Source organism: Pongo pygmaeus, chromosome 19 (assembly GCF_028885625.2).
Source record: "Pongo pygmaeus isolate AG05252 chromosome 19, NHGRI_mPonPyg2-v2.0_pri, whole genome shotgun sequence".
Lineage (NCBI taxonomy): Eukaryota > Metazoa > Chordata > Mammalia > Primates > Hominidae > Pongo > Pongo pygmaeus.
The window spans coordinates 77,597,938-77,620,053 of NC_072392.2; the positions used below are offsets into that span (position 1 = coordinate 77,597,938).

Sequence of the window (22,116 nt, forward strand, 5' to 3'; positions counted from 1 at the left end):
GGATGGTCTTGATCTCCTGACTTCGTGATCTGCCCGCCTCGGACTTCCAAAGTGCTGGGATTACAGGCATGAGCCACCATGCCAAGCCAATTTATTTATTTATTTATTTAGCAGAAATAGGGTTTCGCCATGTTGGCCAGGCTAGTCTCGAACTCCTGGCCTCAAGCAATTTGCCTGCCTCAGCCTCCCAAAGTGCTGGGATTACAGCATGCGCAGCCCAGAAATTTATTTTAAATGGCGTTGATTCAAACATACATTTAGTTTTCATTTTAAAAGCTCAAAGGTAAACACAAATTAACATCAAAATATCCATTAAGGTTATATGAAACTTTTTAAAGCTTAAAGTAACAGACCACCTAATTTTCTTGCCTGGCTTCTCAATATCTGACACCAGAGCCACACTTTTGCTGCTGAAAAGTTGGCTATAAAAAACATGGGCAAACCAGGTGTGGTGGGTGGTTCACACCAGGTGGGTGGGTGGTAATCCCAGTGCTTTGGGAGGCCAACTCTGACACATTATTATTAACTAAAGTCCATACTATACTCAGATTATCTTAGACTTCCTCTAATGGTCTTTTTCTGTTCTAGGATCCCACAGAGGATACCACATTACATTTTGTTGTCACTTTAGGCATCTCTTGGCTGTGACAGTTTCAAAAAACTTTTAAAAAGTAAAAACTTAATGTGGTAATTGTCATGTTAAATTTCGGCCTAATTTGATATTTCAATGTATCATAAGTGCTATGATGTGTCCTGCAGCATAGTGGGACCCTCTGTCCGATTTTTATTATGTATTTGTTTGTGATTCAATCTCAGCTCACTGAAGCCTCAACCTACCAGGTTCAAGTGATCCTCCCACCTCAGCTCCCCAAGTGCTGAGACCACAGGCACATGCCACCATGCCTGGCTACATTTTTTTGTATTTTTTTTAGAAACTGGGTTCCATTATGTAGCCCAGGATGGTCTCAAACTCCTGAGCTCAAGAGATCGTCCGCCTCAGCCTCCCCAAGTGCTGGGATTACAGGTGTGAGCCCACCATGCCAAGCCTGTTTTTATTTTCTGAGACAAGGTCTCACTCTGTCATCCATGTTGGAGTGCAGTGACACAATCTTGGCTCATTGTAACCTCCACCTCCTGGGCTCAAGTGATTCTCCCACTTCAGCCCCCCAAGTGGCTGGGACCTTACAGGTGCAAACCACCACACCCGGCTAATGTTTTCATTAAAAAAATTTTTTTCGTAGACTTGGAGTCTGGCCATGTTCCCAGCAAGGTTTCAAACCCCTGGTCTCAGGTGATCCCCCTGCTTCGGCCTCCAAAAGTGCTAGGATTATAGGCTTGAGCCACAGCGCCTGGCCTTTACTAATGTTTGATTTTCTGTTTATTTTTGAGATAGGGTCTCGCTCTGTCACTCAGGCTGGAATGCAGTGGCACAATCTCGACTCACTGCAGACTCCATCTACTGAGCTCAAACGATCCTCCCACCTTGGCCTCCCAAAGTGCTGGGATTGCTGCTGTGAGCCATCCCGCCCAGCCTCTAATAAAGTTTTTAAAAGCAAATCTGGCCAGGCTACCATTCCTTCAATGAGAGGGTCCCCACACTCTTCCCATGCCCCCAGCCCTAAGACCAACTCACTTTTACTCTGAAGTCTTGTCTGACACTCCTTCTCTGTGCTCCTTTAGCTTTACGTTTATACCTTCGTTATGGTACTTGTACTGTGATTCCCTATTTACTTATCTCCTCTACCATAAAGCATGTTCTTTAAGTCCAGGTACTCTTTCTTCATCTATATGCCCTATATAAGAACATTTTCTAGTACATTAGTGAATATTATGTGTTGATTTAGAATAATTAAAGGTCTCCCTGTCACCCAGGCTACGGGGCAGTGGCGCAATCACAGCTCACTGCAGCTTCTACTTCCTGGGCTCAATTGATTCTCCCACCTCAGCCCCCCAGGTAACTGGGACTACAGGCATGTACTAGCACACCTGGCTAATTTTTGTTTGTTTAATGTGGTTTTTGTTTTGTTTTTGGTAGAGACGGGGTTCCACCATGTTGCCTATGTAAATAAAATGAAAAGAGGCTGGTTCATACAAGACAGTTTTTATTTTATTCAAGTTAACCAAGGTAAAGACTCAGTTCTTGCACATTCTTGCTCTTGCCCATTCCCCTTTCTCCATTTTTTCCATTTCTTTTCTTTTCTTTTTTTTCTTTAACAGCCTGTGTTGCCCAGGCTGTTTTCAAACTTGGGCCCAAGCAGTCCTGCTGCCTCAGCCTCCAGAATAGCTGGGATTACAGGCACACAGTCTTGTAAAAGTGATTTGCATTGTTAAAATTATGCCCATTAAGGGCATTTTTTTGTAAAATGCTTTTCTTGAGACATTTTATTAGACCGAACTCATAGGTAGAACTTAAAAAAAATTTTTTTTTACAGTTTTTGTAATAACTTTAATCTTACCTCTAAATATGTCATCTAGTCTGATAGCCTGGTCACAGGCGAGGAAAGGTTGTGCAAGCAATGTCTTTAATTTTTAGTATATTGTGGCCCCCTTTATTAAAATATACTACTAAACACAAATAATACAAATGTAAAACGGGTATTGTTAAAAGTTTAAGCCACACTGTAACAAGTAAAACATGAAAGAAAACCCCCCTTTCTCCTCTGTTATATTTCTTAGAGGTAACCATTGTTTTCAATTTGTTACCTTTCAGTTTTTTAGTAAAGTTTTAAATTACACATGCTCTTTGGAAGAAGTGCTTTAGAAATACTGAATATAAGTTTATTGTAATTAGTAACTTTTGTGATTACTTTTAGAGACAGACAGACTTTATTTTTTCAAGCAGTTTTAGGTTTACAGCAAAGTTGAGCGGAAAGTATAGACACGGCCTCCTGCACATTTATTATAATACATTTGCTACAATAGATGAACCAACATTGACACATCATTATCAGCCAAAGTCCATAGTACCTTAAGATTCACTCTTGATGTAGTTCTATGAGTTCTGACAAATGTATAGAGACATTTATCTACCATTATAGTATCATAGAGAATAATTTCACCGCTCAAAAAATGCAGTGTCCACCTGTTCATCCCTTTATTTTCTTCCCCTCAAACTCCTGGCAACCACTGATTTTTTTACTGTTTCTACGGTTTTGCCTTTTCCAGGATGTCATATATTTGCAATCATTATGTAGCCTTTTCCAACTGGCTTCTTTCACATATTCTCGAATATGTATCCAAGGTTCTTCCATGTCTTTTCCTGGCTTGATAGCTCATTTCTTTTTAGGGCTGAATAATATTCCATTGGTATACCACAGTTTATTTATCCATTCACCTACTGAAGGATATCTGGACTGCTGCCAAGTTTTGGCAATTACAAATAAAGAATGCTATAAACATCCATGTTTTTAGTTTTTGTGTAGACTTAAGTTTTCAGCTTCTTTGGTTAAGTACTAAGGAGTATGATTGCTGGATTGAATGGTAAAAAAATAGGTTTAGGTTTGTAAGAAACTGCCAAACTGTCTTGTCTTCTCTTTCTCTTGATGGTATCTTTTGCAGAGCAGAAGTTTTAAATTTTAATAAAGTCTAACTTACCAATTATTTCTTTCATGGGTGTGCCTTTGGTTTTCCATCTGAAAAGTTATCACCAACCCTAGTGACACCTAGTATTTTGTTTAATTTTACTTGGTGTTCCTGTCATTGTGATGAGACTACATTTATGTTGGGGGTAGGTGGAAAATGTTTTGAGCTTCACTACCAGGGATTAGTGATTGCTCTTAATATTTTATTTTTGAGGGAGCTGATGGTGTTTATGTTTTTGTGTTAACGTTAAAGAAACCAATTAGCTTTTTTTTTTTTTTTGAGATGGAGTCTCGCTCTGTCACCCAGGCTGGAGTGCAGTGGCGCAATCTCAGCTCACTGCAACCTCCGCCTCCTGGGTTCAAGCGATTCTCCTGCCTCAGCCTCCCAAGTAGCTGGGACTACAGGCGTGCGCCACCACATCTGGGCTAATTTTTTGTATTTTCAGTAGAGAAGGGGTTTCACCATGTTAGCCAGGATGGTCTCGATCTCCTGACCTCGTGATCCACCTGCCTCGGCCTCCCAGAGTGCTGGGATTACAGGCATGAGCCACTGCACCTGACCTTTTTTTTTTTTTTTTTTTTAAGACAGAGTCTCACTCTGTCGCCCAGGCTGGAGTGTTGTGGTGCAATCTCAGCTCACTGCATCTTCTACCTCCTGAGTAGCTGGGACTACAGGTGTGCACCACCACGCCAGACCAATTTTTTTATCTTATTTATTTTTTTGAGATGGAGTCTTGCTCTGTCACCCAGGCTGGCATGCAGTGGCATGATCTCGGCTCACTGCAACCTTCGCCTCCTGGGTTCAAGCAATTCTCCTGCCTCAGCCTCCCAAGTAGCTGGGATTACAGGTGCGCGCCACCATGCGTGGCTAACTTTCTGTATTTTTAGTAGAGACGGGGTTTCACCATGTTGGCCAGACTGGTCTCGAACTCCTGACCTCAGGTGATCTGCCTGCCTCGGCCTCCCAAAGTGCTGGGATTACAGGTGTGAGCCATCACACATGGCCCATGATAATTGTATTATAGTTAGTGTATGGATACTGTAGTAGGGAATATAGTGAGTGGTATACCAAAATTCTCTGTACTATTTTTGTAACTATTCTACAAATCTAAAATTACTTTAAAATAAAACAAAAAACAGGCCGGGCATGGTGGCTCATGCCTGTAATCCCAGCGCTTCGTGAGGCTGAGGTGGGTGGATCACCTGAGGTCATGACTTCAGGACCAGCCTGGCCAACATGGTGAAACCCCCTCTCTACAAAAATAAAAAAATTAGCTGGGCATGATGGCGGGTGCCTATAATCAAACTGCTTGAACCCAGGAGGCAGAGGTTGCAGTGAGCCAAGATTGCCCCACTGCACTCCAGTCTGAGGGACAGAGTGAGACTCCATCTCAAAAAAAAAACAAAAACAAACAAAAAGTAAAACAAAAAACCTTCTAGTTATGGAATAATCTCCAGGACATACAATTAAGAGGAAAAAATCAAACTGCTAGAAAATGTGCTTGCATGCTACCCTTTGGGAAAGTTAAGAGTGCATAATGCTTAGTATATGGATAACATACTAAGCATTCTGTGAAAGAACCACCATGCAATTGGAAATAGCGGGGTTGTTTTTGGGAAGGTTAACTAAGTGGTTTTCTTTTCACTCTGAATCCTTTTGTCCCCACCTCCTCTTTTTTGTTTTTTGGTTTTTTTTGTTTTTTTTTTTTTTTGAGATGGAGTCTCTGTCACCCAGGCTGGAGTGCAATGGTGCCATCTTGGCTCACTGCAACCTACCCCTCCTGGGTTCAAGTAATTCTCCCACCTTAGCCTCCCAAGTAGTTGGGATTACAGGCACCCGCCATCATGCCTGGCTAATTTTTGTATTTTAGTAGAGACGGGTTTTCACCATGTTGGCCAGGCTGGTCTTGAACTCCCGACCTCAGGTGATCCGCCCACCTCGGCCTCCCAACGGGCTGGCATTACAGGCGTGGGCCACCGTGCCCAGCTGCCTTTTGTCCCTTTTGAATGTTATACTAGAAAAACAAAAAGAGGAAGGAGGAAAAATGTGATTTCAAACCCCAAGGGCACAACTATAATAATAGTAGTAGTAATGATGACAATGATAGTAGTGGTGATATTTTATTTCTTGCCTCCTAACCCACCTCCCCACCAAAATTGAGTCATTCTGACAAACTTAGACTTATCAGGATCATTCTTTCTAAAAACATTCAGTATGGCATCTGATTATCTGAAGGCCTCAACAGGATCTGAAAGGTATTTTTTGCTGCTGTACCTTCCCTTCAAAACCTCACTTAGATCTCTGAAATTCCTTTAGATCTAGATGATCATATAACATATCATACAAACCACTTCGAGAATAAAATGGGGCGTAAGGCTGGTTACAGTGGCTCACACCTATAATCCCAGCACTTTGGGAAGCCAAGGTGGATCTCTTGAGCCCAGGAGTTCAAGATCAGCCAGGGAAACACAGTGACACCCTATCTTTACAAATTTTTTTTAATTTTTGTAAAAATTTTTTTAAATGATGGTGTGCACCTGTAGTCTCAGCTATTCAAGAGCCTGAGTGGGGAGGATCCCTTGAGTCCAGGAGTTGGAGGCTGCAGTAAGCTATGATCTTGTCACTTCAGTCCAGCCTGGGTAACAGAGCAAGACCCTGTCTTAGAAAAAAACAAAAGATGCTAACAGTAATTATTCCAAGACAAAAGGTATAAACTAAAACTCATGGTTATCCTAGTAAAAATTCATAGGTCCTATATTACAGCATTCCTAAAATTTAGTTTTAATGACTGCTTATAGGTATGAGCTGAGGGAGGTAAAAAATAAAATTTAAATTTAAAACAATGATGACTGCTTGGAACACTTATTTCATTATCTAAATCAACTCTTCCTTTCTGAATACTATATGCTTTCAAAGTTGAAATATATTTTTTCATTTATGCTGATCAGGAATTTAAGTTCAAAAGGGTCAGACTGGAAGTAATCTAGCTTTTCTAAAAAAAAAAAAAAAAAAAAGTATTAGATTTTAAATTATATGCATACACCCAACTGACTTTCCTTCAACTGCCTCCACTCTCAAAAAAAAACAGGTCTAATGGCAAATGAATACAACCTGGCTGACCTGCTCTGCATGTCATTAAAATAAGCTCTAGTTCCTTACAAGTCAAGGATTCTACTTCCAAACACAGGACAAATGTGGAAACTTCTCGCTTACAAATTTGGTTGTGGTGATCATTTAAGTATCAATAAAGACAGGAATTGCCTTAAATTTATCCAGATAAATGAAATCTTTTTATTTGCTAACTGGTGCTGATTCTGACATCTACATAATCCCACAGCTGTATCCTTTATGTGATTAAACTATGTAGAAATTAGTAGAGAGAAATTAGAGCTGGAGAAGAAGGAATCATTAGGACAAGTCAAACATCACAATCAAGAGCCTATAATCTCAAAAAGCAAAACACAATACGAAACTCTAGAGAGCTGTTCTTATCCTCATCCCTCTTCCTATAACTATTAAAATTTAATACAACTTCAGTCAGGCGTGGTGGCTCATGCCTGTAATCCCAGCACGTTGGGAGGCCAAGGCAGGTGGATCACAAGGTCAGGAGTTCAAGACCAGCCTAGCCAAGATGATGAAACCCCGTCTCTACTAAAAACACAAAAATTAGCCAAGTGTGGTGGCGGGCACCTGTAATCCCAGCTGCTCGGGAGGCTGAAGCAGCGAATTGCTTGAACCTGGGAGGCAGAGATTGCCGTGAGCCGAGATTGCACCACTGCACTCCAGCCTGGCAACAGAGCGAGACTCCATCTCAAAAAAAAAAAAAAAAAAAAAAAAATTAATACAACTTCTGTGAAAAACATTTTTAAATAAATAATATTACTCAAAGTTGGTGGATATTGGCTGGGCATGGTGGCTCATACTTGTAATCCTAGCACTTTGAAAGGCAGGAAGATCACTAGAGGCCAGGAGTTCAAGACCTGCTTGGGCCACAAAAGAAGACTCCATCTCTACAAAAAATACAAAAAATTAAATTAACTGAATGTGGTGGTACACACCTGTAGTCCTAGCTACTCGGGAGGCTGCAATGGGAGGATTGCCTGAGTCCAAGACATCAAGAGTGCAGTAAGCAGTGATTGCACCACTGTACTGCATCCTGGGCAAATTTCCACATTTGTCCTGTGTTTGGAAGTACAATGAAATCCTGTCTCAATAAATAAATGTATGTAGGTGCCTTTAAAAATGGAATTTAAAAAGAAAATGTCCCAGGAGAAAAAGCCTATCCAAAAAGAAATGGACATCCTGGGGATTATTAGTGTCATTTCACTAGTACACTTAAAATTTATTTCAATTTACGGCCAGACGCAGTGGCTCATGCCTGTAATCCCAGCAATTTAGGAGGCTGAGGTGGGTGGATCACCTGAGGTCAAGAGTTCAAGACCAGCCTGGCCAACACGGTGAAACCCCATCTCTACCAAAAATACAAAAAATTAGCCAGGCGTGGTGGTGGGCACCTGTAGTCCCAGCTACTCGGGAGGCTGAGGCAGGAGAATGGCGAGAACCTGGGAGGCAGAGCTTGCAGTGAGCTGAGATGGCTCCACTGCACTCCAGCCTGGGTGACAGAGTGAGATGTCTCAAAAAAAAAAAAAGCGCCTGTAATCCCAGCACTTTGGGAGGCCGAGGCGGGAGGATCACAAGGTCAGGAGATTGAGACCATCCTGGCTAACACAGTGAAACCCCGTCTCTACTAAAAAAAATTAGCCAGGCGTGGTGGCGGGCTCCTCTAGTCCCAGCTACTCGGAAGGCTGAGGCAGGAGAATGGCGTGAACCTGGGAGGCGGAGCTTGCAGTGAGGCGAGATGGAGTCACTGCAATCCAGCCTGGGCGACAGAGCAAGACTCCGTTTCAAAAAAATAAAAAAATTAAGGAAAAAAAAAAAAAAAAAAAAGGGAGATACCACCACCTAGTTTGGAGAGTTACTTGGATTAGATAAATATCTTCGAAATGTCTTGGCACCAGACCTGACATGTAATATAGCTGGCAACAAAGAGTAGCTGATACTATCCTCACCATATATCACAGTAGTCAACTTTTATAAAGGTGTAATGGTCAAGGATAAGCTGGTAGTACCCTAACTTCAGAGTATCCAGTAGAAATACCATTCTCCTCTCCAATCTATTATTTTACTGGAACAAACGAACAAAATGGACTTTTGTCTTGTTTTCTTATCCTTTTATGATGCCACGATAACAATCAGGTACTCACTAATGTTTGGAAAATGGAATGGGATTACCTGCTAGACCCACAGACAGTGAAAAGACAAGCAAGAAGTCATAAATGACCAATTAAACCACTGGTTTATAACCAATTAAACCAATGGTGGTAAGCCATTAGTTTTTTGTTTTTTGTTTTTTAAGACAGAGTCTCATTCTGTCACCCAGGCTGGAGTGAGTGGCAGAATCCTGACTCACAACAGCCTCTGCCTCCTGGGTTCACGCAATTCTCCTGCCTCAGCAGCCTCCCCTCCGCAGTTGGTGGGACTACAGGCATGCACCACTATGCTCAGCTAATTTTTGTATTCTTAGTAAAGACAGGGTTTTGCCATGTTGGCCAGGCTGGTCACAAACTCCTGACCTCAGGTTATCCACCCACCTTGGCCTCCCAAAGTGCTGGGATTACAGGCACGAGCCACCATGCCTGACAACTATTGGTTTTTAATACTGAGATGTTTCTGAAACAAAAATTATAATCTTTAATAAGCATACCAACTATTTTCTACCAGTTTATTAACTGGTACAAAATGCTGCCATGTATTAAAGAAGTACAATGTTTTGCATACTGGAGATAATACCAACACTTTACATACCACAATCTATATACCACAGTACATATACCTTGAAAAGAGGCCAATCTATATACCACAATAAACAGAATACTATACAAGAAATCAGCCAGGCTCGATGGCGTGCACCTGTAATCTCAGCTACTAGGGAGGCAGAGGTGGGAGGATGGTGTGAGCCCAGGAGTTCAAGTCCAGCCTGGGCAATGTAACAAAATTCCATCTCTTTTATTTAAAAAGAAAAGAACAAAAGAAGTCAAAAGAGCAAAGTTCAAACTTCAGTTATGCACTAGGCAAAATAATTTATCTGGGCCTCAGTTTCTTCATCTTCAAAATAGGATTAGTACCTCTTCTATTTACTTCACTGAATTATTAGAAGAACCAGAAAAGAACATTATATAAAAGGCATTTATTAAACCATGACAGTATACAACTATACCATATTACCATTCTCATAACCAGGTCAGATTATCTTTGTAACATCCTGGTGCCTCAGTTCCTTAACTTCCTTTCCTACAATGATCTTGCTCTCCATTCTGCCTTAACGATGTACTCTCATGATCATTAACAAAATCTCAACCCTTCTATTAATATAAACCCTATTTCAAACATCGTGTTCTACAACCACCACCTTCTATCTTTCTAGCTCATTCCCTCCAGTACTCCCACTCTAACAAGTCTTAAACCCCATCAGAATCTACAATCCATTGATCCTACCAATTTTTCACCCTCTCACTACCTACACTGCTGCCACCACCCCCACTCCCAAAAGTCCTTATTCATCTCATTACCAAGCTTAAAATCACATGGTCCGGCCGGGCACGGTGGCTCACACCCGTAATCCCAGCACTTTGGGAGGCTGAGGTGGGTGGATTACCTGAGGTCAGGAGTTCACGACCAGCCTGGCCAACATAGTGAAACCCTGTCTGTATTAAAAATACAAAAATTAGCCAGGCATGTTGGCATGCACCTGTAATCCCAGCTACTTGGGAGGCTGAGGCAGGAGAATCATTTGAACCCGGGAGGCAGAGGTTGCAGTAAGCCAAGACTGCACCATTGCACTCCAGCCTGGGCAACGAGAGCGAAACTTCATCTCAAAAAAAAAAAAAAAGAAATCACATGGTCCATTATTGTAATCACTCCTCGTATACACCCTCTACTCCTTTGCTCCTATTCACGTTAACTCTGGTTAAGAGAGACTGGTTATCAGCACTTTAACTATATGGGTATAGCACATCTAACAAACTATAGCTGAATTAATCTTCCTATAAGAAAGAGGGCTTTGACTGTCTATCCCTCAGCTTAAGCACCTTAAATAGCTAGTGCATTCCTGCTTACAGCATTAAAATAAAATTTATCTTTGCAGCCCTAGTCTTCACTTTTTCCCTATGCCCAATCATTAATTCACTGTCCTAAAAAAACAAATTCTGCTTGTTCCACTTCTTTACTTTTGTCCTGGCTATTTTTTCCAACTGAGTGTACTTCCATTCACTTGAAGGATGCAATCCCACCCTTCAAGATCCAGCTTAAATGCTAACTTCTTCATAAAAGCACGCCCAGGCCAACATGGTGGCTCACACCTGTAATCCCAGCACATTGGGAGGCCAAGGCAGGCTGATCACTGGAGGTGGGAGTTCAAGACCAGCCTGACCTACATGATGAAACCTCATCTCTACTAAAAATATAAAAATTAGCCAGGCGTGGTAGTGGGCGCCTGTAATCCCAGTTACTCGTGAGGCTGAGCCATGAGAACTGCTTGAACCCAGGAGGTGGAGGTTGCAGTGAGCTGAGATCATGCCACTGCATTCTAGCCTGGGCAACAGAGCAAGACTCTGTCTGAAAAAAATAAAATAAAAGCATGTCCAATCATCCCACTTTAAGGATTCTCTCCTTTACTTAGAGTTTTGCATTTATTAGCTATACTGTTTTTCTGATAATCATGCTGGTCTTAAGAATAATAAACTAAACCTTATTACTTATGTTATCTCTCCAACTAAAACGAAAACTCCTAACAAAAACACTTCTTAACCAACTACCCGCACAGAAATACTGACACTACAATATGTACTTCTTCGTACAACCACTATTCAAACACTGTTTTATTTAATTAAGTTTTCAAAAATTAGTCTATATTCTAGAAACTATTCTCAAGGTAAATATACCCCGTTATTGCTTGCACAGATGATACCCTAGTACAATATTAAACCAATGAAATTTTCAACCACTTTTGCCCTTTCTTTAAAGATACCTCATAATTTCACTCATAGCTCTATTCATAGCAACAAGGGAAATTACTGACACTACAGCATACAATCCACAAGCAGTAGCTTTAATTTCTTTTTTTGTTTTGTTTTGTTTTGAGGTGGAGTCTCACCCGGTTGCCCAGGCTGGAGTGCAATGGCACAGTATCGGCTCATTGCAACCTCCACCTCCCAGGTTCAAGATATTCTCCTGCCCCAGCCTCCTGAGTGGCTGGGACTACAGGAGGGCACCACCACACCCAACTAATTTTTTGTACTTTTAGTAGAGATGGGGTTTCACCATGTTGGCCAGGCTGGTCTCGAACTCCTGACCCCGGGTGATCCACCTGCCTCAGCCTCCCAAAATGCTGGGATCACAGGCGTGAGCCACTGCGCCCAGCCTACCTTTACTTCTTCTATAGTCAAGACCTACAGTATCAAAATAATTTCTTGATTTTGATCAGCATTGCCTACAAAAATGATGAAAAATTAAGCTCCTCTTTTCTTATTAACTCTGGAAGAATAATGTTATCGGAGCTATAAGACAGGTACTGACTTTTCCAACAATGTCATTATTAAAACGTCAGAAAACTCTATGACTTTTTTCTATTACAACTTTAAACCTGTAAAGCTATTTTGTGTCTCAATTCTATGAAACACTAAGATGAATTAGAATTCCTCTTTGAAATCAATGTAATTACCAAAGAGTGGCAAGGATGACAACAAACAACTGGAACTTCATGAGATGAGACCAAATGCATATTACAAAGACACTTTCTGGTTGCTTGAGTGACACGCACACAGGAATTATTGTACCTCAAAACTATCACAAAAAGAATTAAAGCAAATGGCAGGATACTCCCGTTTTGCTCACTAACAACTTTTATTCCTTACTATCTATAGGGCTTACTAAATAACAGAGTTATGTGCTACTAATCTGTGTACAATGTCAGAACAACTTTAGCTGCTTTTTCTTCCTAAATTAGGAATAAAATACTAAACATATTTGTTTAAATTCCAAAGAAATCATTTGCTATAAGAATGACCATACAGTATACACTTTCCTTCAGCCTGGGCATATTTAACTTTTTGCATTGACTAATACAATATGCATTAAGCACATTTGCTTAGACTTCCAGAGTTAAATGGACAATTCACTTTTTATAAGTGGAAAATCATTACAACATCTTCTGGTATTCACTGCAATATCAAATCAATGACTTCTTTCAGTATTTGTGGTGGTCTTCTGTAATTCCTTTGGTAATTACCATGAATCTGCTTTCACTTAATGCTAAATGGCAATGCTAATATGAAAAGAAAATTAATGCCAGACATACAAGCAAAAGTACCAAGTTGTTTCAGGGAAGGAATTTTAATAGAACTCACAAACTGGAATCTATCTACTTCAAGCTAGAAACCATTTTCATTAATAAAATACTAGAAACTAAGTCACAAGAGTAAAAATGAAACCTTTACATAGGTTTCTGATTCATAATTAAGATCTCATGAACTTCTGCTACTGCTTTCAGAAAATGGTAATCTTGGCCAGGTACAGTGGCACATGCCTGTAATCTCAGCACTTTGAGGGACCGAGGTGGGAGGATAGCTTGAGCTCAGGAGTTTGAGATCAGCCTGGGCAACACAGCGAAACCCCATCTCTACAAAAATGAAAAAAATTAGCAGGGCTTGGTGACACCCCTGTAGTCCCAGCTACTTGGGAGGCTGAGGTGGGAGGATCACTTGAAGCTGGGAGGTTAAGGCTGCCGGGAGCCATGATCGCGTCACTGCACTCCAGCCTGAGTGACAGAGTGAGACCTTATCTCAAAAAAAAAATTTTTTTTAATTTTAAAAAAGTAAATTTAAAAAAGTCTTGACCACATCAAAAAAACAGACTGTCAGCTGGGTGCAGTGGTGCATGCCTGTAATCCCAGCACTTTGAGGGGCTGAGGTGGGAGGATCGCTTGAGCCCAGGAGTTCAAGACTGGCCTGGGCAACAAGTTGAAACCCCGTCTCTAAAAAAAATACAAAACTTAGCCAGTTATGGTGGTACATTCCTGTAGTCCCAGCTACTCGGGAGGCTGAAGCGAGAGGATTGCTTGAGCCCAGGAGGTGGAGACTGCATGAGCCAAGATCCCACAACTGTACTCTAGCCTGGGCAAAAGAGCCAGACACTGTCTCCAAAAAAAAAAAAAAAAAAAGAAAAGAAAAACAGACTGTCCTTTTAAAAATTTTTATCATGTACCCAGATAGACAGAAATCACATGGAAATGTATCTCAATTATGAAGCAGCACAATCAGGATAGCTTATTACATATGTTATCTTAAAATATTTTTAAGTCACAAATTTTAGTTTTGGTTATACAATTTATCATAAAGACATGAGAAAATGTGATGAAAGAATCCCTTTGCAGTACTCTAATGAGAACTGTGTTACATGTATAGAAAAAAAGGAAAGGTACAACAGGAATACCTGTTTTTCTATCATTTTGACTGTATTGTAAGAGCCCTGAAATAATACTCAGCATAATACTCTATTTGTCCAGATCTGTTTCTTCCTGCCTCCCATGCCTACTCTGAAAACAAATAATAAAATACATCATCACATGAAGTCCTCTGATCACAGTTCTTCCCAACCCCAATCTTTCCTAATTACAACTTAAGTCTCTCTCTGTGATGTTATTCCTTGATATGTCCCACATTTTAAAAGTGATTATATACCATTTACCCTTCAAATCACCTCCAGGGAAACTTCTCTTATGCTGACTTTACTTTGGTCACTCTTGATCTCCTAAGAATATATTAACCAATGTCAATATCATTTTGCATTTTCTAACAATCATGTCAATTCAGCATCAGTATTTTGAAACTGGTACAGCCCTGATTCTAATCCTTTTCACGTATCATACTATGAGACAGGGAAGAGTAATGATTTTGTATAAGTTTCAGTATCCCAAGCCAAACTGACATTAATTTTCACAGCTTGTGGCATTTCTTCCAGATTACAGGAGCGAGACATAGGAAAAACCATTTAAAACACTTGTCCATGTGTCATATCTGGCATACCTGAATTACAATGCCAACTATATTACATACAGAAAATATACTAATATGCTTCTGTGACCTAAATATCTTAAAACTATGAACCTCTTCATTTAATAGTCTCAACTAAGAATTTCCTAAGGGTCACATACTGGTTACACATGGAAACACAAAGAGGATTCCTACAAACATACTGCATAAATGTAATACATGACTAGCTTATTGCTATTTACCATTATGATTACTTACATAGATTACAGAAAGTTCTTGGGCAATTTCTGTATTTTTATTATGACCTTTAAGATAGCATGTCTTGTTTCTCTTATCAACCTATCACTCACTGATCTATTACTGTAGTTCCTTTTCATTAGAAATAAAATGCAGAGGGCCAGGTGCAGTGGCTCACGCCTGTAATCCCAGCACTTTGGGAGACTGAGGTGGGTGGATCACCTGAGGTCGGGAGTTTGAGACCAGCCTGACCAACATGATGAAACCCCGTCTCTATTAAAAAATACAAAAAAATTAGCTGGATATGGTGGGACGTGCCTGAAATTCCAGCTACTCGGGAGGCTGAGGCAGGAGAATCACTTGAACCTGGGAGGCAGAGGTTGAGGTGAGCCGAGATGGTGCCATTGCACTCCAGGTGGGCAACAAGAGCGAAACTCCGTCTCAAAAAAAAGAAAAAAAAAAGAAAAGAAATAAAATGCAGAGAACACTCGGAACACGAATCATCAGTCCTCTGCAGGTACATATACTAAAAAACATTTCCTCACCAGCATTCAGCTGCAGCACCAATAATCGCTGCGCAACCATAAAATGCTAAGCACTGTATCTTAATGGCACCATATAACTAGCTGTACATCACTGTACAAACAAAACTTTCTTTAATGAACCTGTAATCCAAAGTGTTGATTATCTTAAGTTATATTACATATTTTCCATTAGTTTGTGTAACACTTCAATCTGTGAACAAATATATCTTAATCTGGTAAATGCCGGCAGAAGTAACATCTCATTCAGAAATTGAGGCCAGATTCTTAAAGGACTAGTTAAAACTCTTAAAACATTTGTAAAAATAAATACATCAGCTTAGATTACAAAGATTTCCAAAGATAAAAAAAAAACACTTAAAAGGCTAGACAAAAGAATGTCTAAACTAAAACAGTTAACAATATATCCTCTATGACACAATGTAATTTATCATTGTTGAAAGCCTCCCTAGAAGCCGTTGGGAGACCAGAAAGAGACAGATCTGGACAAAACCAAACAGAATAAAAACTGGAATTGTATCACCTTTCTAAAAGCTCCCTTATTCTTTGTCACCTATAAGTCTATCTTCCACATTTGATGACCCAATTACAGCTACATAAAATGTATAATTGTCAGCAGCAGACAGAATGGTCATGAGGACAAGTTCAAGAGTCCAAAAGCCAGTATGAATTTAGGCTCTGCCATTTAACAGATGCATGTAATTGCCTAAGTTACGTAATTCTCTGTGCCTCAGCTGAAAACGGCAGTAATAACAGTACCTACCTCGTAGGGTTATAGTGAAGACTATGAGATAAGACACATAAAGCCTGTGGAATAGGACCTGTTTGTTATTATAATAAAGTTACCAATTAAAAAAACGTTAGGTCCCTGATAATGATTAATCTCTATATACATGAGTGCTTCAAGTGGCATACCACTGTTAACTATAACTTTTCACTATATATACAAAATACCTTCGAAACTTTAGATATTCACAAATTGTAATAGCCCAACTCCCTGACTCCATAATTTCAAGAGACATCAAACTCTCCAAAATTTGCACTTGATAAACCGGTAAACAGTGAAGTTCTACAACTTTAAATCATCCTGCCAAATTAAAGGCAAAGAAAATAAGTCATCTCGAACTTACCAGAGAAGATGAACAATTTCCAGTGCTACAAGATCTGTTGAAAGCAACAAGATCTATCCACTGTGTTTGGAAACCTACTATGATTTGTTTTCAAGTATAGTCAGTGGCTTCACCCAAAACCTTAAAAGGAGGCCACGTTTAATTTTGAATAACCTGAAGCTGAAAATGTTTCAGATATATTATTCACAGGAGAATCCTATTACATTACATTCTCTCACCGATAATTTTGAATCAAAATACATCATTAAATGAAAGTCAATCTGTATTTTTCCCTTTATTAAAACATCTAGAAAAATACCACTTTATTTTTAAATGAATGTACTTTAGAAATGTTAACATAATTTATAAAAGTTTTAACATCTTACAACTGTCTAAAAAGGTTTCCATTCCCAATACCCTATTTACCCAAAATGCTAGGACATCTGAATTTTAAAGACCAACATTTTCGGCCAGGCGCGGTGGCTCACACCTGTAATCCCAGCACTTTGGGAGGCCGAGGCAGGCGGATCACGAGGTCAGGAGTTCGAGACCAGCCTGGCCAATCCGGTGAATCCCCATCTCTACTAAAAATACAAAAATTAGCGGGGTGTGGTGGCGGGTGCCTGTAATCCCAGCTGCTCGGGAGGCTGAGGCAGAAGAATCGCTTGCTTGAACCCGGGAGGCGGAGGTTGCGGTGAGCCGAGATCGTGCCACTGCACTCCAGCCTGGGCGACACAGCGAGACTCCATCTCAAAAAAAAAAAATTTTTTTCCTGGCTGACCCAATTTAACAGGGGTTGGTTCTTTCAACATATAAGCAGAAAATGAAGTATACATATCATCTTCAAAGGACTACCATGAAACCAAAATCAGGTTTTGCAATACCCAACTAAAGCATCAGAAGAGAGGGTCATCTTACTTAGAAACTGAGTATTGAAAAAGTAGAGGCTAACCCCCTGAATTTTTTCAGGAAACAGCATTCACACTCTGCTATCCACAATTTTCAAAATCTTCATTAAAGGCCCTGAAAATCCTGTTAAGCCTGCTGGAATTCTGTGGTTGACAGTCATCTTTCCTCAAAACTTAACTGTCCATGTTATCTATTTTCGATTTTATTAGGTCACCTTGAAATTATTCTCTCCTCTGAAAAGCATTTGCGGGCTTTAGTTATCAATATGTCTCTATCGGTAACTTAAAAATCAATAAAGCTCATACACCTTGCAGCCTACTCATATTTTATAGTGCTTGCTAAAATATATATACACATATTTCTCAGGGATCAAAAGGCTAACATGAACTGCTTCAACCTTTGGTGAATCTGCATTATATCCTTAGAACATCCTGAGATTCTCCTGTATTGTGCTGCAGCTATACAGCAGGCGCATGATCACAAGGCTTTTCAACAGCCCCCAGATCACTTACTGCTGCAAAACTTCTCATAAGCGTTCTATGTACTAGACTGTTAACAGTGCTGAGTTAAAACTGTTAAACTGCTTTACGTATTTATTTACCAATCCTATCATCTCAGGGAATTCAAACTCTTTAAACTGCCTTCTGAAACACATCTAGAGTGCTTTCGTACTGCTTTGAGTAGGATCTGCAGCGGGATAAAAACTTGAGTTCTGAGATTCATCCCGACCCAAACGGCAGTTGCCAGGATATGCGGTAGTAATGCAGTGTTTTTTTTGAGACTCTACGGATGTATTTTACCTAGAAACAGCCAATCTCTACTAAATCCCTTTTAGTCTTCGAGATTTCCGCGGTAACAATTTCAACAGAAAGGTATTTTCAACAGCGAAAAAACAAGTTATTCTAATTTGGCCTTTATTTTTTACTCAATAGAGCTTGCCATCGTAAGGGCATTTTTCCATACCAACATTTGCAATTGAAGAAAGAAAAATCAAGCTTTTGGCACTAGTGACCCCATGGGTGGACGGCCCATTATCATTACGCTTCTTACAAATCTTTCGAGATAGGATTTGAGGTTAGGCTCACATCGGATCATAGTCCAGTAACTTACTGCTTTCCAAGCCCAATTAACAGCCTAATAACAACAGCAACACTTATGCCCCGGGAAATCTCAATGTATGACTAACCAATAAGGCGTCTGATAGCGAAGGCAACCTTTTCCCAGGTAAGGAAGAGGAAAAGCAGACAATGAAAGGAATTGATTTATCACAGTGAAGAAAGAAAAGAGAAGGATCCCAAAACGATCCGAGAGCAAAATCCCGGGGTTCGGAAGCCTTGGCCTCAGCAACACTCTCCCCCAAGCCCTCCCAGCCCAACCCAACCACCCCTCTTGTCCCCTGGGAGCCAGCCCTTCGCCGGCACAGGTCGGGCAGACCTGAAGGGCACAGCCCCTCACACGGCGCCCAGGCCCGGTTCCGAAATCCGATGCCAAACAGGCGGAAGCCGCAAGCCCCGCGGCCTGAGTTTCAGGGGTAAGAGAATGAGGGTGCGAGGAGATGCGGCCTCCCTCAAGCCGGGAGGCCTCTTGAGAAAGCAGAGACGGGAGAAGAGCGAGCCGGTTCGCAAGTCGGAGCAAAACTGGAAGGAAAGAGGGCTGGGAGCCGGAGATGAAGGAGGTTCTGGGCTAGACCAGCGCCTTCCCCGCATCCTCGGCGACGCCCGTGTTTACCTGAAAGTCTCGGTCTTCGTTGAAGCGGGAGAAGCGGTCCGCCATTTTGCCGCCTTCACTCCTCTCAGGACGACGCTCTCCGGTTCGCTCCTTCCCTCCTGCGACACCCACCCCTCCCCGGTTCCCCGCCTCCTCCCACGCCCACCGGGCGCGCGCAGCCGAGGGAGGGAGCGAGAATGCGCGTCCTGACGGGAGCCCCGCGGCGCAGGCGCCTGCCAGCCCTGGCGGCTGACCCTTCCCTCTAGCCCCTGCTCCGCGCGCGACCCGGAGCGACCCCTGTGGCCGCGCGTGCGCACTCCCGCCCGAGAGCCGCGAGAGCTTCCGGAGGGAAAGGTCAGAGGGGGCACCGTGCGGACAGCTCTGGATGTTTTGCTGTTGCTCACTTCCGGGTGTCTTTTCTCACTGTTGCTTCCCCGTGTGCGCAGAAGTCCATCGTCTTCACTAAATAGCAGCATACTGTTGGGCCGAAAGCGCAACGTTAGAGCCAGACTGCTTAGCTTCGAATCTCAACTCACCCTGAGGATTCAACGGTGAACGAGACAGGAATGATCTCTTATGGGGATTTCATTCCAGTGGAAGAACTCACATAACTCGTAAAATAAATATTTTTAAATATCAACAAGTGCCACAAAAAAGTAAAACTGGCCACACTGCTGAGAGGGACAGTCTCTGAAAGGACCTTTGACCGATGCACAGCGAGGAGCCCACAGCATTGGGGCATAGGGAACGTTAGACCCAAAGGCCCAAAGACTGCAAGGAGCTTGATTTCGAGCCATCCTTTGAGAGAAGTATTTCACAAGGGACCGAAGTTGATCCAAATCGATTAAAGCTCTCTGGGCTTCAGTTTCCTTTTTATACAATAAGGAAATTGGATTCAGTAATCTCTGATGCTCCTGCCTAGCGCTGACTGTGAGAGTCAAGAATCAGATTTTTCCATCCTTTCTGAGGACCTCACCCAGCGCTCCAGGACTCTTAGCCAAAATACATAAAACACATAGAAGGGTGGCAGGACTTCTCTCCTTTTGAAAAGAGTAGTTGACAGAAATCACACAATGGAAAAATGGGTCTTACCCTGCCCTGAAAGAGTCAAATGGAATCTAATTTTTTGAGGAAGGGTGTGTATTTTCTAGTTGTTACCCTTTGCCCCACCCAAGCTTCAGCCTACGCTTCCATCTAAGGGGAGGCAGGGCACACAGAATTCAAACATTGTATTCCTTTTTTTTTTTTGAGACGGAGTCTCGCACTGTCGCCGGAGTACAGTGGCGCAATCTCGGCTCACTGCAACGTCCACCTCCCAGGTTCAAGAGATTCTCCTGCCTCAGCCTCCCTAGTAGCTGGGATTACAGGCGCCCACCACTAAGCCCAACTCATTTGTTTTTTGTTTTTTGTTTTTTTTTTGAAACGTAGCTTTACTCTGTTGCCCAGGCTGGAGTGCAGTGGCGCGATCTCGGCTCACTGCAAGCTCCGCCTCCCGGGTTCACGCCATTCTCCTGCCTCAACCTCCCGAGTAGCTGGGACTACAGGCGCCCGCCACCACGCCCTGCTAATTTTTTGTATTTTTAGTAGAGACGGGGTTTCACCGTGTTAGCCAGGATGGTCTCGATCTCCTGACGTCGGGATCCGCCTGCCTCGGCCTCCCAAAGTGCTGGGATTACAGGTGTGAGCCACCTCGACTGGCCTTTTTTTTTTTTTTTTTTTTTTTTTTTTGTATTTTTAGTGGAGGCGGGGTTTCACCATGTTGGCCAGGCTGGTCTGGAACTCCTGACTTTGTGATCCGCCCGCCTCAGCCTCCCAAAGTGCTGCGATTACAGGCGTGAGCCACCGCGCCTGGCTCAATGATTGTAAAGAGACTCAAGGGTAGCGTGAAAGATTGAATCACGGGGATACACACCACACTGACCTCTTCTCCCTCTCAAAAGCCCACTGAAATGACAGCAGAGGAATAAGAAGTGCATAAATTCACATGGACAAAGAGACCTGGAGAACGGACAATGGCAGACAACAGATGTCAACATTTTGGAGGCCAGAGAGCATAGATAAATGGAAATGACTTTAGTAGAGTGGAGAAAAAGAAGTCATAGAGTGGGAGAAGACAGGAAAGAAGTTGATCAATGCTAAAGTGCACCAGAAAGGCTCAGGAAGTAGAAGTCCCTGGTGCCACTGATGATTCGATGTCTCTTTTCCCACCCAGGTAGCAAACTGGAGGTTTTCCCTCTGGAAAGGCTGAACCAGAGAGACTGGACTTTATAGGTGAGAAGGAGCAACCATGCTGAAAATGGGAGGATATGGTAAAGCCTCCATTCTGGCCAGAGAGTCTGACTTCTCCAACAAAAGAACATAGGAACCCTCTCTAGAAAACTGACTAGCTTAGGGAAGAAAACCCTTCATGTACCAACAATAGGAGTGAGGGTAGGGAGGTGTCCTCCTACATAAAGATCATGTTCCTGCCCAAATGCTCCACAGAGAAGTCCATCATTCAGGAAGCCCCATCCACACAGACCTTTCACTCAGCTTTTTAATGCCTTGTTATGAACAGATAGCCAAAGAATGCCAGACATTTGAAGGGAACCTGTACGGGAAAGATAGAAACACCCCCGGCCTGGGCATCGTAGTAGGACCCCATCTCTGCAAAAGAACTTTAAAACTAGGCGTGGTGGCATGCACCTGTGGTCCCAGCTACTTGGGAGGCTGAGGCAAGAGGATTGCTTAAGCCCAGGATTTGGAGGCTGCAGTGAGCTATGATGACAGCAACAGCCCCCCTCCCCCAAAAAACGAATTCAAAGGAACCAGAGATAATGAAAGGAACAGAAGAAACCATCAAAAGAATTATCAACATCCATGGAGACATTAGATCACATCAGGGTACAAGGGAACACATCAGGAAATAAGAGACTGCATCAA

General features: G+C 41.9%; 1 protein-coding gene across 1 annotated transcript in view; it reads right to left on the minus strand.

Moving 5' to 3' along the window:
* The window catches only part of GPATCH8 (G-patch domain containing 8), a 107,921-nt gene extending 88,362 nt beyond the window's left edge, over window positions 1-19,559 (minus strand). The window contains exon 1 of the mRNA XM_054456376.2: window positions 19,216-19,559. Coding sequence (XP_054312351.2) covers window positions 19,216-19,260 — 45 coding nt within the window. The 5' untranslated portion in view covers window positions 19,261-19,559. The remainder of the gene's footprint in view (window positions 1-19,215) is intronic.
* Between the last annotated feature and the right edge of the window lie 2,557 nt (window positions 19,560-22,116).